Genomic DNA, 17,381 nt, shown 5'->3' with positions numbered 1-17,381 from the left:
GATTTTTGAGGCATGTATTCTCCCTCTTCACTTGGTTTTTCTTTTTTATAAGTATATAAATAAAATTATTGGAATGTAAAGTAATTTCTTCTTGCTCAGAATACCATTTTACTCTAAATAGCTAAAATCTCTTACACTCTTTTCATCCAGAAGTTTCAGTGGTCTCTCTCTATATAGTTGACCGTTCAACAACACAGGGGTTAGAGGTGCTGACCCCCTATACTGTCAAAAATCTGCATATACCTTTTGACACCCCCCCCAAATTAATAGCGTACTGTTGGCCAGAAAGAGGCCTTACCAACAGCATAAATAGTTGATTAACACATCTTTTATGTTACATGTATTATATGCTGTGTTCTTACAGTAAAGTAAGCTAGAGAAAAAGAAAATGTTAATAATAAGGAAGAGAAAATACATTGATAATACTGTAAGTATTTATTGAAAAACATCCACATATAAGTGGACCCCCACAGTTCAAACCTGTGATTTTCAAGGGTCAACTGTATATGAATCCTAATAGAATAGATAATGACACGTAAAGCAACTCATTTCAGGAACAGCCCGGTGAGAAATTTTTGACTGTTCCCAATGGCCAAGTTCTTTGATAGGTTCTGGGGAGATAGGTGAAAAGATGGGGTCCTTATGCTCAAGTTGGACAGAGAAGGGGAAGATTCGTTTAGTTTACTGGGGACCTGGAAAGCATAACAGAGAAGGTTACAGTCCAGCTGGATTTTGAAGGAAAGATTAGTGATTTCCATGTGAAGAAATTCAGTAAGTTGGACTGAGATGTACGAGTATTGGCATCTAGAAATTTTATGTATGCTATTATTTCAAAAACTTAAGTAGAACTCATTTAGGCTCAGTAAACCAGGTGACTTCTGAGGCTCCATAATAATTTTATAGGCCATGGTCAGTTTTTCTTTAAAGCATGACCAAGGATTAATATAGTTTGTTAAAACCATACTATCTACTGAGATCTTGTGTGTAGTCTATTATTGTGTGTATTCTATTATTGTGTATTGAGTCTGAGCAATCATTTGTAAGATACTTTGTGGGTCCCTGAAAAAAATGTTCTTGATATTATTGTTCCAAATTGACGCTTTCCCCCCCCTCTCTCTCCTCCCTTTTCGGTTGTTTTTACAGTTGGTTAGTTTGTTGCTAATTGGAATTGCCGCATGGGGCATTGGCTTCGGGCTGATTTCCAGTCTCCGGGTGGTCGGTGTGGTCATTGCCGTGGGCATCTTCTTGTTCCTGATTGCCTTAGTGGGACTGATCGGAGCGGTAAAACACCATCAGGTGTTGCTTTTTTTTGTATCCTTTTTAAAAAGGGGCCGTTTACCCCCATTGGGTTTGTTCTTACCTTTGTTGATTACTTCTTAATAACTACAATGAATTTTAAATTATCTTTAGGAAATTGTGAGACAAACTCCTGGCGAGCACTGTATGTATTTGTTCAACCAACATTAGGAACATTTCTTAAGGTGAAGTTGTTATATGTATACGTGTTCCCACCCTTGCTTTTCACATCATGAAGAATGTATTTTGCAAGCTCAGTATAGTCCTATTTATTTAGTATTGCACATTCAGAGTTACGTTGAACTGATTCGGTGATCTCTCAGTCCTTTCCAACACGTTCAGATTTGGTTGAGAATTTCACAATTCTCGTTTATCTGTACTTATTTCCTATTTCCTATGATCTATACGTTTATCTGTACGTATTTCCTATTTTATATATGTAAGAATTTTTATTTTAATCGAAATGAAATTCTAATAGATCAGAGTTTAGGTGAAATTATTATTATTATTATTGTCAGTATTTTTCTATATGAACTTACAGCTACAGTGTATTGTCAAAATAATAATTACGTGTCTTCTTTTTGCATTTTCTCTAAGTGCCATTAGTTCTATTTTCAGGGTGAATTCCTTCTAGTGAATTCTAAAGTTGTCAGTACCTCTGTTTTATGTTATTTTAAGAGTATCAAGAGATAACCTTAACTTGTATTCTCAGTACATGATCATTCTCTTACTTGTATTTATTGTTCAGTTTTCTGTATCATGTGCTTGTTTAGCCCTGAACCAGGAGCAACAGGTAAGCAAAGACTTTTTCCTTCTACTCTATTATGCCACACTATATGTGTAGGAAAAAAGGGGGGAGAAATGAAGGGGATATAAAATAACTTTTTGTGTGTGCAGAATGCCATTTCACAGTACCTGCTGTGTTTCCCTGAAAATAAGATTTAGCTGGGCAATCAGTTCTAATGTATTTTTTGGCGCAAAAATTAATATAAGACCCGGTCTTATATTATATTATGTAAGACCCGGTCTTTTATTATAGTAAAATAAGACCGGGTCTTACATTATAGTAAAATAAGACTCGATATTATGTTATATTATGGTATATTCCCGGTCTTATAATAAAATAAGACTGGGTCTTATGTTAATTTTTGCTCCAAAAGACGCATTAGAGCTGATTGTCTGGCTAGGCCTTATTTTCAGGGAAACACGGTAGCTGAAAAATCTTTTGTTTCTGATTGCATTAGTGTGCCTGATTAGAGCCCTAAAACTGTTGCTATGTTATTGCATCTTTTAAGTAGGATTTTGCCTGCACTGGGGAATAATGCTACTGCTAACAGATGTTCCAGATGTTCACCCAGTCTTTTCTCACCGTTATGGAGTGAAACATTTGCTCCAGAATATTGCAGTTCCATTCTAGCAATTACCCTTTTCAAACTCGAATTTGTAGAAGAATATGGGTCTCAATTTTGGGGCAATGGAAAATGTTTCTCGTTACACACTAAGGAGTATTCTTTTCAACCTGGGGCTGCTTTTAAATTGCATGTAAAATTTAAGACTTTTCATTCTTGGATAGGAATAGTGCCTTAATTTTGGTTACAGAGTGAGGTATAACCCTTTGATCAGTTTTAATGGTCTTATAAAAAGTATTTATTTTAGGTACACTCAGTATTAAAAGTTGCAGGCCGTAGAGTTATACATTTTGTGCAGAGATGACACATTTTCATGTATATATTAAATTTTCTAGGGTCAGCTTCTGGAAGTTGGTTGGAACAATACAGCAAGTGCCCGGAATGACATCCAGAGAAATCTAAACTGCTGTGGGTTCCGAAGTTTTAATCCAAATGACACCTGTCTGGCTGTAAGTACAAAGTATAAAATCTTTTTTGGAGATGTATTACATTAGACGAATAATGATGAACATGGAAAAAATGGACTTTCTGGTATTGAATTGTATTTCTTAAATGCTTTACATACACCTAAGTTATATTCCATGTACACTATTGTATCATTTGTCTTCAAATATCCACTTCTGAGAGTACTGCTTATCCAGGGTCCTGTCAGACACATGCTTTTGGTTCTTTGTCCCTAATGCCTTCCCACTTAGCTTCTTCTATTAGGTTGGTGCAAATGTAATTGCGGTTTTTGCAATTATTTTTAATCTTTTAAATCTCAATTACTTTTGTATCAACCTAAGAGAACAAATTGTGAAAGAGAAGTAACAGCAGATCAGCCTTAGAGATTCAGAGGAGGTGTCTAAATATCTTTGTTTTGAGGCATATCCGGGAGGAGAGTGGTCTATACTAAATGGGGCTTCTTAACTAGCTCAAGTCCCTACGGTGGAGGACTCATGGAACTAGCATCATTCCTCTCTCCCTTCTTTCCCATCACAACTCTTGCTCTTTCGCTCTGGGATCTGAGTTAGTGATGAACCAGTTAGAGCCATTCTTTTGTCCCAGGCCAGACTCCTGACCTCCAGGTTCCAAACCAATCCTTTGTGAGGATGGACTTGGAGCTTGGTTCTCCTACAAAGTTCAGATGTGTTTATGTTTTGGGGAAACTCCTATTACCATCTCTCTGAGACTTGAGTTGGATATCTCCTCAGCGAGGCCTTTTTTCTTTTTTTTTTTTTTTGGTGTTACTAGTTTTCTATTGCTGTGCAACAAACACCTGATCACAAATTTAGTGGCTTAAAACAACACCCATTTATTATCTCAGTTTCCATGGGTTTGGCTTAGCTGGGTCCTCTGCTCAGTATCTCACCAGGATGAAATCAAGCTGTTGTCTAGGGCTGCAATCTCGTCTGAGGCTTGAGGTCCTCTACCAAGCTCCGTGGTTGTTGGCAGAATTCAGCCCCTGGTGGTTGTGGGACTGAAATCTTGTTTTCTTGCCGGGTGTCTCTCAGTTCCTAGAGGCTACTCTCAGGTCCTAACAATTCAGCCATTTCACAACATGGCAGCATCAAAGTCATCATGAGACCCTCACATTCTGTTAGGATTGTGTCTTAGCAACGCCACATAAACATGGGAGTGACCATCCATAGTATTTAAAAATCCCATCTATACTCAAGGAGGTGATTCCTCAGAGTGTGGACACTGGGCGTGGGAATCTTGAGAGCCCCCTTAGAATTTGGGACACTACTAAAGAACTGAGGCACCAAAATGAATATAATATTCCAGACACTAATTTTTCTTTCTTTTTTTTTTCCAGACAGCATAGACTTTATTTTTCTTATTTATTTTTTCACTTTTATTTATTTTTAGTTTTTCATTTTTTTATTAGTTTTAGGTGCACAAAACCATGTAATAGTTAGACATTTATCATTTATATCCCTCTCACAGTGACAACCCCCGTCTCCGTATCCACTACCCCTCTGACATCGCACACAGCCATTACATTTCCACTGTCTCTATTCCTAATGCTGTACTCCGCTTCTTGTAACTATATATATATATATATATATAGTTTATTATTATATATAGACATTCATTATTGTTCAGCTTCAGGTGTACAGTGCAGTGATCAGGCATCTACATCATCCCTTAGGTGGTCTTCCTAATGAGACAAGTGTCCATCGGATACCCTACAAAATCTTTACAACATTATTGATTACATTCCCCAAATTGACTTTTGCCCCGTGGCCATCTTTGGGGTTACCGACTGTGCTTTCTAATCCCCTCACCTTCCTCCTTATTCCCATCCCCCCTCCTATCTAGCAACCTTCAGTTTTTCCTCTGTGTCTCCGAGACTGTTTCTGATTAGTTCATTCATTTATTCTTTTCTTTAGATTCCACATACAAGTGCGATCATATGGTATTAGTCTTTCTCTGTCTGACTTATTTCACTTAACATAATGTTCTGTAGGTCCATCCATATTGTTGCAGATGGTAAGATTTCATTCTTTATGGCTGCGTATTATTCCATTGTATAAATGTATCACAGTTTCTTAATCCAGTCTACTGATGGGCATTTCGGTTGTTTCCATGTCTTAGCTATTGTGTATAGTGCTGCAATAAACATAGGGGTGCATAAACTTTTTTGAATTAGAGTTTTGGATTTCTCCAGATAGATACCTAGGAGTGGAATTGCTGGGTCATAAGGTAGTTCCTTTTTCAGATTTTTGAGATATCTCCATACTGTTTTCCATAGTGGCTGCACCAATTTGCAGTCCCACCAACAGTGCACAAGCGTTCCCTTTTCTCCACATCCTCGCCAACACTTGTTTGTTGATTTATTGATGATAGCCATTTAGACTGGGGTAAGGTGGTCTCTCATTGTGGTTTTTATTTGCATTTCTCTAATGATTAGTGAGGTTGAGCATTTTTCATATGTCTGTTTGTCGTCTGTATGTCGTTTTTAGAATAATGTCCAGACACTAATTTTTATGTGGGTGCAGTTTTTAATCTGCTCTTTACAAATGTACTTTGAAATAAAATTTCTTGTCTTTAATTGATACAGAGCTGTATGAAAAGCGGCCACCCATGCTCACTGTGTGCTCCGATAATAGGAAAATACGCTGGCGAGGTTTTGAGATTTGTCGGTGGCATTGGTCTCTTCTTCAGTTTTACAGAGGTATGTGCAAATAACTCAATATCTTTCCTCGTTTCTCATAGGGATTCTTGTGGTACTTGGCAAGAAGGCATAGCGTTTTACCTTAGCATCTCACTTAACTTTTGGAATGTATCGATGGATATTTTCACTGAGAACTAGTATTGTAGTAGCAGGAGCCCTACCTTGAGAGTCCTGGAAATCAGAAGGCCTCACATACCTAGCATTAACTTTATACAGGGTGAGATGTTTGATCATTAACTTGTGTAAAATGTAATGAACAAATGAAATGAGATCAGACTGGGGTATATCTAGGGTCTCTCCTGTTTCTTGAACTATATGATAAATTATCATTTTAAATTTGATTTTGGAATAGCTAGGACATTAACATTGTTAAATATATATGTTAATATACAATACATATACATAAAGGTACACTTTGAAAAATTTCCTTTCAACCTATCCTTTATTCCCCTTTGTTACTAGCCTTCTAAAAGTGGCAGGTAACCACTGCTATTAATTTCTTATCTATATGACATATATTTATACTGTATTAGTATATTATATTACTTAATACATTCATATATAATATATGTGTTGTAAGCAAAACCACAAAAAAGATTTTGGTAATTTTTGAGGAATGCTAATTCCTTCCTCATTGTCTTTATTAAGCTCTTAATAACCATGGACATTTTTTGATGCATTTGAGTTGGCGATATGTATCAAAATTAAAATTTTTTTTCTTTAACTCATGAATTCTACTAGCAGTGCTTTATTTCATGGAGATACTCATATAACTGTAAGATGAATACAAGAATGTTTATTGTCCATAACAGCAAACCTTTGGGCTAACTTGTGTTTTTCAATAATGAGCTGATTAAATTTGAGTATATTAGACACGAGCAAATAGTTAAGGAATACACTATCTGGCATGGAAACCTATGTCCACTGCTTATTCATTGTATGACCTTGGGGCAAGTTACTTAACCTTTCTCTGCTTCTGTTTCCTCATTAAAAAGCAGATGTAATAGTGGAAAGCCCCTATTTCATAGAGTTGTTATGATGATTACAGGAATCAGTATACTTGTAAATATACTTGTAATACTTAGAATAGTACCTAGTACATGGCAAGGGCTGTGTGTTAGCTGTCATTTTGTAGCCATTAGTAAATTATTGATGTATAAGTCACCATGTTACACCTCATTAAGAAAAAATAATGGGACCTCAATTGTTGTCATGGTAGTCACACTCCTGCTTTAAGCAGATAATAGAATAGCATGTATAGAATAATGCTATTAAAAATAATCAGAAAAATCCTAAGTGTTTTGTATGATTGATGTTTAGTGTGTTAATTTAATATCTTGGACGTTTAATTTTTCCTTCAATATGTCACTATAATAAATAATTCTATGGTTAACTTCCTCCTATGTAATTTTAAAATCTGTAGTCTCAAGTGTTTTTTTTTTTTTTCCTTAGATTACATCTCTAGAAGTAAAACATGACACATTCAGTATGGACATTTTAAAAGAATTTGATAAATATTGTTAAGTTGCCTTTTGGGGAGATTCTATCAAATTTTGATTTGACCACTAATTCTAGATATTTCTATTTTAATAAATATTTGCCAATTTGATTGGTAAAAATAGTATTACTGTGTTTCCCCAAAAATAAGAGCTAGCCGGACAATCAGTTGTAATGCGTCTTTTAGAGCAAAAATTAATATAAGACCCGGTATTATATTGTATTATATTATATTATACCCCGTCTTATATAAGACCCGGTCTTATTTTACTATAAAATTTTACTATAAAATAAGACCGGGTCTTATATTAATTTTTGCTCCAAAAGACACATTAGAGCTGATTGTCTGGCTAGGTCTTATTTTCGGGGAAACACGGTACAGTCCTCTTTGTTCTTTTGAAAATGTGACTAATGAGTCTGACAATGTAGTTATATGTGTTTTGGCCATTTGCATTTCTTCTTTTGTCTTTTTTTGTAAGATTTTTACTAAAATATAGCTAAGGTACAATATTATATTAGTTTCAGGTGCACATCATAGTTATTCAGTAGTACACACCTAGCACCATACAGAGTTATTACCACACTATTGATTGTATTCCCTATGCTAATGCCCACTTTTGTCTCGATCGAGGTCCTCTGGATTGCATGTAAGAAACTCAAAATAGCATATGCACAAAAGGAGAATTTTGTATCAGAATCTCAGAGTGGGGCTTAGGGCCTAGGTGTGTGAGAAGTAGGCAGGAAGCTGGCCTTCCTGAGAGGGTGAATCCAGGTGCATAAGAATGGTGCGCTCCCCTTTTATTTCCTTCTTTTCCTTCCTTTCTTCCTCTCCCTCTTCCTCCTCACTTTACTTGGTTTCTGTTTCGCTTTTACTTTCTTTGGCATTCATTTAACTTTTTAATGACTTTTAGATAAAATGTATAGACGGTTTCAGTTTTCATGTAATTAAATTCGTTGCAGTTTTTTTTTTCTCTCTGTGGTTTATCCAGTTGATTTTTATGCTTGGAAAGACCTTCCTCATTTTGATTATATGTGTTCAGAAATGATTAAAAGAGACAATTCAGATGATACCAACTTTCACACTTCATGAAGTGGGCAGTCTCCTTTCGGAGAACTGCAGAATGGGGCAGAGGCTTAAAAAGTATTTATAGGATAAGTAATAAAGAACAAGGAAGAGAAAAATAGAAAATATCTTATTGGCTGGGGCCACACAGTCAACCTTGTTTGGGGTGAGAAAGCCCAAAGTCGGCTTAGTGTTTGGGGACTGGCTGACTGAATATACTGTTTGTGGTCAAGCGGAGCATTTGTAGGGACACAAAAGCTATGTAAGTTTTGGTTTGCTGATGTGGCACCCTGGACAGGAGCAGCTCCATCTTAGGCCTAGAAATTTATATAGATACAGATATTTTCAGTTGTATGGAGGTATAACTGGCACATAAAATTGTAAGATATTTAAGGTGTACATCATTTGATTTGATTTGATATATGTATACATGGTGATACTTAATTACTACCTATTTATCATTATTATTTTTTTGTGAGAACATTTAAGTTCTACTCTTTTAGTAAGTTTCCGTTATACAATAAGGTATTATAATTAACTATAGTCACCATGTTATACATTAGATGCTCCCATTTTGATTGTGTGTGTGTAACATATACATATACTGTACGTATTGCATTTGTGTATGTAATGTATACCTAATGTAACATGAGCAATACAGAGTACATTTTATATACATATACATGAGTATGTTATATATCTTATTCTAATTCAGTTATTTTTTTTCCCCCTCGCAAAAAATCTACACTTGGCTCGTATTAACAAAGTGGAGATAAAGACCAAGCTTAATGTTCACTTGTTAAAGAGAAGTTTTCTCTGATATCCCTGTATTTTTTTCGTTTTACTTTTTCTTGGGAAAGAGCTGTCATGTGGGTTGATTTTGACATTGATTCAAGAAAAGGCTTATATAGCTTGAAAACGATTCTGTGCATTCTTCCTTTCTTTCCTTTTAAAAAAAAAAAACATGAATTTTTGTCATGAGAATTTCAAAATGTAGATAGAGGAAAACTGGAACGAGAGATCTCCGTACACTCCATTAGCTAGAGTTTTGCCACATGGTTTCTTTTTTTTATATCTGGAAATTATTTTACGAATTTTGTTCTGCTTTGTTTTGAGCAGCTCCAGTATTTCTCACCAGATCCCACTGCCTTCAGTTATGGCTTTTTTTTTTTTTTTTTAAGAGCAGTTGGAGGTTCATAGCAAAATTGAGGGAACGGTACGGAGGTTTCCCCTGTATCCCTTACTCTACACATGCACAGCCTCGCCCATTATCACCGTCACTTCCCAGTGCTGCATTTGTTACAGTTGATGAACCCACATCATTCTCACCCAAAGCGCATAGTTTACATTAGGCTTCACCCTTGATATACATTCTATGGGTTTGCACAAATGTATAAGGACATTTATCCATCACTGTAATATACGGAGTATTTTCACTGCCCTAAAAATCCTCAGTGTTCAAACCATGCATCTCTCCCCCTGCTTTTTTTTTTAATACCAATTCTTTAAGAATATAAACTTATGAATCTTAGATATCTAACGTGTTTTTTCAAGGAATCCTGTTCTATATTTTATATACCATGTCCTTTTGAAACCTAGCTAGAGATTTTAATAATAATTTATCTAACCTGATATTTTCTGGATAATGAATATTTTATAGGCTCTCTCACTTTAAAAATTTTTATTTTATTCAGTATTTCAGAGAATCACTGATTCTTGGAGTCTGAAAGGATGAGGCTAACTAGCTGATGATTTCCTACCATAGGTGAAACGGAAAGATTTGATTTGAACTGTTAATACCTGAAAATAAATTTAAACTATCAAAGTAACATTGATTTTGAATCTGACAAAAGTTATGACAATTAGTACATGTTCTTTGTAGAAATTTTAGAAAATACAGAAAGTTATTAAAATGTAAGATTAAATGTATCTACTAACTAAATTGACCTATTCAGAAATAGTCAACATTTATATTTTGGCATATTTCTTCTGCCTTTCTATATTTAATAGAACGAGCACAGACTTATTACATACTTTACATGTACAGAGGGTGCCAAAAATTTATACACATTTTAAGAAAGGAAAAAACTGAATTAAAATTGTAATACTCAATATATGCCAATTAACAAAAGATGAATACAAGTCACGTGTATGCATATTTTTGTCACCTCCAGTACATTTCTAGGTGTCAACTATACTTTGGTAACTTACTGTATATGGGATGTGAATTCTAGAATCAGCAGAGTTCATGATCAGGGCTAGTCAAAGTTACTCTTGACAAATTTTAAATTATGAGCACCTTTGTAAGCTTAAAATCCAATAATTGTCTAATTTTGATCTTTTTGCATTTTGGGTGTGGCCTCCCTTCCATGCTGTCCCTGGGAATGAGGGAGGAGATAGTGATTCAGCAGTGGGGCAACGGAAGGGATTGTCCTGTTTTGTCACTTGCAGCTGAATTGGAGGAAAGAAATTTTCTGGTAAAACATGGCTCCAGGTTATAAGTATTTAATTGACTCAATTCCTTTTTTCCCCTTAAGAACCATAACTTACAGCATCAGCACACCTAGGGGTGATAATCCAAATATTGAACAATTTCAAAAATTCTAACCAGAAGCTCCTTGGGTGCCAGCATTTCCACGGCAGGGTCAAGGACATGAGGCTTGGACAGGTTGTGGGGTGGCAGAGAAGTAGCTGTTTGACAACAGGCAGGTGTTGTAGCCACCAGCATAGTTGAAACGGTAGGTGAAATATTACCCTGAGAACGGCCAGTGACACATCAGCATCTCATGTAAAACCACAAACGTGGTTAAGAACAGGTTTAAACCGAGTTCTACCACTCATGACGTGTGTGACTGTTTATTACCCAGTCATTTAACCTCACTGTGCCTCGGCTCCATCACTGATAAAATGAGGGAAATGTAGGGTTGTTGGGAGGAGTGTATGAATTTCTAAAGTGTATAGAACAGAGTCTGTCCCAAAATACTCTTTGTGTATTTAAGTAAATTGCTTTTTATCCCTGTCGTACAGCCTCCAAACCAGACTTTCCACTTCCTTAAATTAGGCTTATTTTTCCTTGATTCAGTTCCCAAACCATAGTTCCATAAGCCTTCATGTGTTTTTAGCTATAAACATTGCCAGTCTTGAATTATACAGTAACTCAGCAATTATTATTGTGGTAAATGGAGAAAATTTGGGACTTACCATAATTCTTTAGAAGTAGGTTAAGGGGCTAATGAGTAGGTAGTTATAAACTAAATACACAGAATTTAGATTATAAGTTGGCATAGATCTAAAATGGGAAATGTAATTTGGAATTCATTTTGTTCCATTAAAATTGTGTCTTTTTCAGAGGGTTTTCATTATTTTAAATAAGTCAACTTTGAGGTAACAGGAACATAATGGACCTATTTCTTAGTTTAAAGGATAAGTTATATTGGTTAACTCTTTAGTAAACCTAGTGTGGGACATGGTGCAATAACAACTTATTTTCTAAAATTGTAGCCCCCACACCTCCCTTGGAGAGGCTGCCTGCGCTCCTTGGCTCATGGCCCCTTCCTCCATGTTCAAAGCCAGCAGTGTAGCATCTTTTCCCCTGACTCTGCTTCCTGCTGCTTCTGTCATCACAGCACCTTTTCTCTGTATCTCTGATTTTGTCCTTCTGCCTCCCTGTCAAGATCAATCACGTCTGTAAAGTTCCCTCTTATCATGCAAAGTGATGACATATCTGCAGTGTCTGGGCATCATGATCTGGACATCCTTGGAGAGCCATTATTCAGCCTACCACAGTGTTCATATTAATTTTTCTTTGGGCCTCTCTTTTGGATTATTGACTACGTTTGAAAAAGAAGAAATCTTTTCCTCGTTGAACAAATAATGCAAAATGCTTCAGAGGTTCCAGATTATTGTAAACCGAATAAACATACACGACAGTGACTTTTTCTTTCTTCCCCTTTCTTTTTTTCCATTTCAGATCCTGGGTGTTTGGCTGACCTACAGATATAGAAACCAGAAAGATCCTCGTGCTAATCCTAGTGCATTCCTTTGATGCGATAACAAGGAAATGTTTTTCATAGTCTGGTGGTGTTCACAGCTAACTTGAAGTTATGCTAATTTGCTTGTTTAAGGAAACAGCGTCTGGAAAATTACATGATTGACAGTGGAATTATATATTTTTACTCTTATGTTTCTCTAACTATTATTTTTCCCCATTGCTGAAAAAAAAAAAAAAGGAAACTTGTGGTCTGAACCTCAGTTGTCCCTGTAATCTACTGTATTCTCAGTGTCTAGCACTATCCTCTGTGGCCTTTCTTAGCATTTTAACTGCAGAACAACTTTGTATGGCACTATGCTGTTGATCTTATTGTGAATCTAAGTATACATCTCACTGGAATAATTAATTGTATGTAGCACTGTGCTGTGTAGATTACTTTCCTACAGGGAAAAAAAGAATTCAAGTTTATTAAAGCCAGTAAGTATAAGTTTCTATTAATATTGTGTTAAGTTCAGAATGGGAAATCTAAATTCCCTTTTTTATTTTATTTTATTTTATTTTTTTTGTCTTTTGAGGAGGTATGTATTGTGGTGAAAATTGTTAACATAAAAGTTATAATTTAGTTCTAGTAGTCTTTTATTACACTAATGTATTCTAGAAATAGCTATGTCTTTAGGAAAGTGTGGTTTAGTTTTTGATTTTTATAGGTAAGTACAAAGGAAATGGTCTCATGAATCTTCTCATGTGTCACATGGGCCTTCAGCCTTCAAAATGGAATGAGTTTGAGAAATTCAGAAAGTGTATCTATATAATGTTGATATTTTATAATTGAAATCCAAGACTGCATTTTTAAACAAGCTACTATTATTGCATTGGCCCACGTAGCAAAAAGATATTTGATTTTCTTACAAATTGTCAAATACCTTTTTCATGAAATTTCTCAGTATTGTAACAGCAAATTGTCAAATACAAGCATATTTGAATGTGAATTCCCATCATTTGAAATTGAAATAGTATTGTGGTCCTGTATATTATGTTAAAAAATTAAAGGATGGAAACCTTTCTTCATGTATGAGTATTTGAATTAAAAAAAAAAAAACTAATGGGAGAGTTGATACATGAATTAAGTTAAGTGGACTTCGTTGTTGTTGTTTTTTAAATTTGGGTTCTCTTTGACCTAAAGCTGAATATTGATAGTTTAGTGTATAATCCACCCATGGAAATGAATTTCCAGCACTAATGTCTACTGGTAGTCATCCCAAAATCCTTTCTTAAAGTGTTTCAGTTTAATATTTTCTCCATAGTGAGAATTGTTTTTTAAAAGAGAAGTTATTTATATTTATTTGGGGAAAAATAGGTAAGTTCGTCCTGTTACCGAAAATCCCTAATTTCTTGTCTTGAATTCTATGTAGTATATGGTATTTTATCGGTAATTTTCTTGATGGGTTTTAGACCAAGAAAGATGGTAAGTGATTGATCTATAGAATTTTAGAGTATTGTGTGTGTGTGTGTCGCTTCCATGACGGGAAGATGGCTAATCTTTCAAGAAAACTAAATTGTGACATTCCCGTGATGTTGTCGGGGAGGAAGAATAACTTTCCCTCTACTGTTCTGAGTTTGGCTGAGACCCTGCGTAATAAGACAGATTAACAAGAGAAAAGCAAGTTTATCCACATGCCTACCTCAGGAGATACCCAGAAAAATTGAGTAACTTCCCTAGATGGCCCAAGCCACCATCTTAAATACCACCTTTAGCTAAAGACAAAAGAAAGGGGTGTGTGTGTGTGTGTGTGTGTGTGTGTGTGTGTGTGTGTGTGTGTGTAGGCTAGTGAAGGGGTGGTTCCCAGGAACAGCGCAATAAACACAGGTAAGGTTTGTTATGTAGAGTTATTTTTACATTGTTAAGTTTCTTGTGATTTAGAGTCCTTCCCATCATACAGAGAAGGAGACAGCCTACAAATGGAGACTCCCTTTAAAAATGTGAATTTCCCTTACGTAAGGGTAAACTTCTACTCTTGTTTTCAGAGCTTCTCCTTTGTGTGCTGTTTCTCAGAAATAATCAGCTCAAAAGAATCTTTATGCCTAAGAGGTATGTTCTGGGGTAGCATATTCTGCTATCCTTCAGTGTCATGTTGAGTTCTGGACAACCTGAACACAGTTCCCACTTATACATAAAATGAAATTGTGAGTGACGCATAAAGGAAGTGAGACTTTTGAACTCTTATCTTCCTTTAAGGCATTTTGTTTGTTCTCTTCCCTATTTGCTTTGTGATATTTTGAACTTCACCGGAGTTTCTGGAATCTTCTAATACTTTTCTTGGTACAAAGGATTATATGTGGAAAGGGCAATGGTGGCAAGAACCAGCACATAGCCTTGATCTGTGCTCTGATTGCAATGGCCTTTATTTGGGTCCACCTAATTACAAATCAAAGCTTTGGAGGCATGCATCTTTAGGGCTATAAACTATAGCATTGTAAGAGTGAGTAATAGCTGGTGATTAGCCACTCAAGGAATAACATACCAGGGGTGCCAAAAAAAGTATACAAGTGGACACTTTGGTCAGCGTTTCTCAAACAGTTGTTCTCTGTAATCAGAAGTGTCTGGACTCTGATGGTAACCACTTTGAGTACCTCCTGTAATTGCAGAAGTAAAACGTGACTTGTATTCATCTTTTGTATATATTGAGTATTACAATTTTAATATGTTTTCCCTTTTATGTGTAGACATATTTTTGGCACCCTCTATTTTTAAGTATCAAGGACAGCCTTGTTTGGTTAAACTTTCTGTTCCCTCAGGCAGATTGAAAGTTGATAGATTCTCCAGCGTCTTGTAGGAGGTCTCCTGTGATCTCTGTGTCTGGGTACAGAGATACAGCTCCCATTCCATAGCGTATTATAACACTTGCTGGAAAGGCCTCTGAATAGGTCTATCCTGAATCCCAAATGGCTTCTGGTGAGCATGGGGAGGTCAGGCTGATCCCCAGCCAACTCAAAACCCTGGAGCTCCTTTTTTTCTAAACCTAGCATTTATTTGAAAAAAGAAACGGCTATAAATTTTATAAATTTCTCTTGGTCCCTGTTTACATGTTCTAGTTAGAAGAATATTTCTTTGAAACATTCGCCCAGCCTTGATGTTAAAGGTGAAATTTTAGAGAATATAATGCTCATACCAAGGGAAAATATTAGACTATAATTTCTAAAATCTGAGTGCACGTGGCATAAATTCCTCCCAGATACTCTGTTTTCTAAGCAGCAACGAGTTGGGTATGAAAACCAGTTTTGCGTGTTCAACCTAAGTACTATGCTGCTGAATGGAACCTTTCAGAGAGAGGAAAGAAACCAGGGTGTGGCTTTTAGTCCTTAGTTTCCTTAAGTCAAAAGCCTCCTCCTATAATTTTCTTAAATATTCGTGTAACCCTGTTACAGTTTATTCATCTTTTTGAAAATGCTCTGAGTAAATATATGAAACTACTTTTTAGCTGGTACTGAAAAGTTAGAATCACATTTTTATGTAGTATATTTCATAGGAGAAAAACACTTTCAGGCATTGTGATCAGACAAATAGGATCATTCACATGTCAGTTGTTTTGTTAGAGATGATGATCAAGTTAAAGACAAAGCTTTCCAGGTTTCTGGGAAAGTGAAGGGATTTGTGGACAGTTATTCTGCACTTGGTATATTTGGGGCTGGCGGTTAATTTTTACTCCTGGCCCTCTATGCCAACTACAATTACAGTATGTGTTAGTGAATGTTTTCTAAACCATTCTGCTGGTGGAAGCAACCAGCAGTGCCCTGCTTGCTTCCGAGAGAGAGAGAGAGAGAGCGAGAGAGAGAGAGAGAGAGAGAGAGAGAGAGAGAGACCTGTGTGTTGAAGTTTTTCTGGAATGTCATATCACAACCTGACAATTGCAGTCATTGAAATACCTCTGGAGACTAGAAAAGGGGAAAATCAGACCCTCCTGCCATGTACGAGGCTACTTCTCATCTACTCTCCTCAGGAAAATCAGCTTTTGGAATTCATTTTCAAGTAAGGGCTTGAGGGAGTTGCCTGTGTGTTAAAATATACACGTCTGTCAAAGAGTGGACTTTGATATCACTTGGAGGTGAAACCACTTTTGCTTACTTTCATATCTTGCTTTTTACAAGTAGATGAGGTCATAGCTTGACAAGTGGCTATTTAATAAGTTAGGGTGACTTCATTTGGACTTTGAATTCTGCCTTTTTGGTAAGGCAGTGAAGAAAGTTCTGTTTCTGCCTTAGGGTTTTTTTCTGTTCTCCCCCCAGCTCCCATTCTTGCCAGTGATTACTAAATATAAGGGCTCAGTAGTTACTTAGGATTACCGATTGCACAAAACAAACGAAAAACCAAAGCAGAGATAGATGGTCATCATCGGTCGTTTGAAGAAGACTGGCTCTAAAACAGGTAAATATGGTTTAATCAAACACGTTGGTCATCCATGTAAATGACTCTTACAGATGATTTATATTACCAACGTTTTAAAAAGTTGGTTCCTCTGTTTTCCCCCTAAGCTATGGGGCCTCAGATAAAACTGATATAAAAAAATGTTAATGTGGTAAAACATACATAAAACTTGTCACTGTAACCATTTGTATCTGTATAATTCGGTGTCATTAAGTATATTCACATTGTTCCACAACCATCACCACCATCCATTTCCAGAACTTTTTCATCTTCCCAAACTGAAAATTTGTACCTGTTAAAACAGTAACGCCCCTTTCCCGTCCCTCTTGTCAGATCTTGGCAACCCCCAGTCTACTTTCTGTCTCTATGAATTTGACTACCCTAGATACCCCATATAAGTGGAATCACACAGTATTTGTCCCTTTGAGGCAGGTTTATTTCACTTACCATAATGTCTTCAAGGTTCATCTATGTTGTCGCATGTATCAGAATTTCCTTCCTTTTAAAGGCTGAATAGTATTCCATTGTCTGTATATACCACC

At 36.1% G+C, this 17,381-nt stretch overlaps 1 protein-coding gene across 1 annotated transcript in view; it reads left to right on the top strand.

Annotated features, from left to right (window-relative positions):
- TSPAN13 (tetraspanin 13) overlaps nucleotides 1-13,490 on the top strand; it is a 32,507-nt gene extending 19,017 nt beyond the window's left edge. The window contains exons 2-6 of the mRNA XM_033088908.1: nucleotides 1,144-1,311; nucleotides 2,009-2,089; nucleotides 3,041-3,154; nucleotides 5,752-5,865; nucleotides 12,396-13,490. Of these exons, the coding sequence (XP_032944799.1) occupies nucleotides 1,144-1,311; nucleotides 2,009-2,089; nucleotides 3,041-3,154; nucleotides 5,752-5,865; nucleotides 12,396-12,470 (552 nt within the window). The 3' untranslated portion in view covers nucleotides 12,471-13,490. The remainder of the gene's footprint in view (nucleotides 1-1,143; nucleotides 1,312-2,008; nucleotides 2,090-3,040; nucleotides 3,155-5,751; nucleotides 5,866-12,395) is intronic.
- The last annotated feature ends 3,891 nt before the right edge of the window (nucleotides 13,491-17,381 follow it).

Source organism: Rhinolophus ferrumequinum, chromosome 20 (genome assembly GCF_004115265.2).
Source record: "Rhinolophus ferrumequinum isolate MPI-CBG mRhiFer1 chromosome 20, mRhiFer1_v1.p, whole genome shotgun sequence".
Lineage (NCBI taxonomy): Eukaryota > Metazoa > Chordata > Mammalia > Chiroptera > Rhinolophidae > Rhinolophus > Rhinolophus ferrumequinum.
Note: the sequence above shows the minus strand (reverse complement) of the source record. Positions and strands in the feature narration are given on the sequence as shown.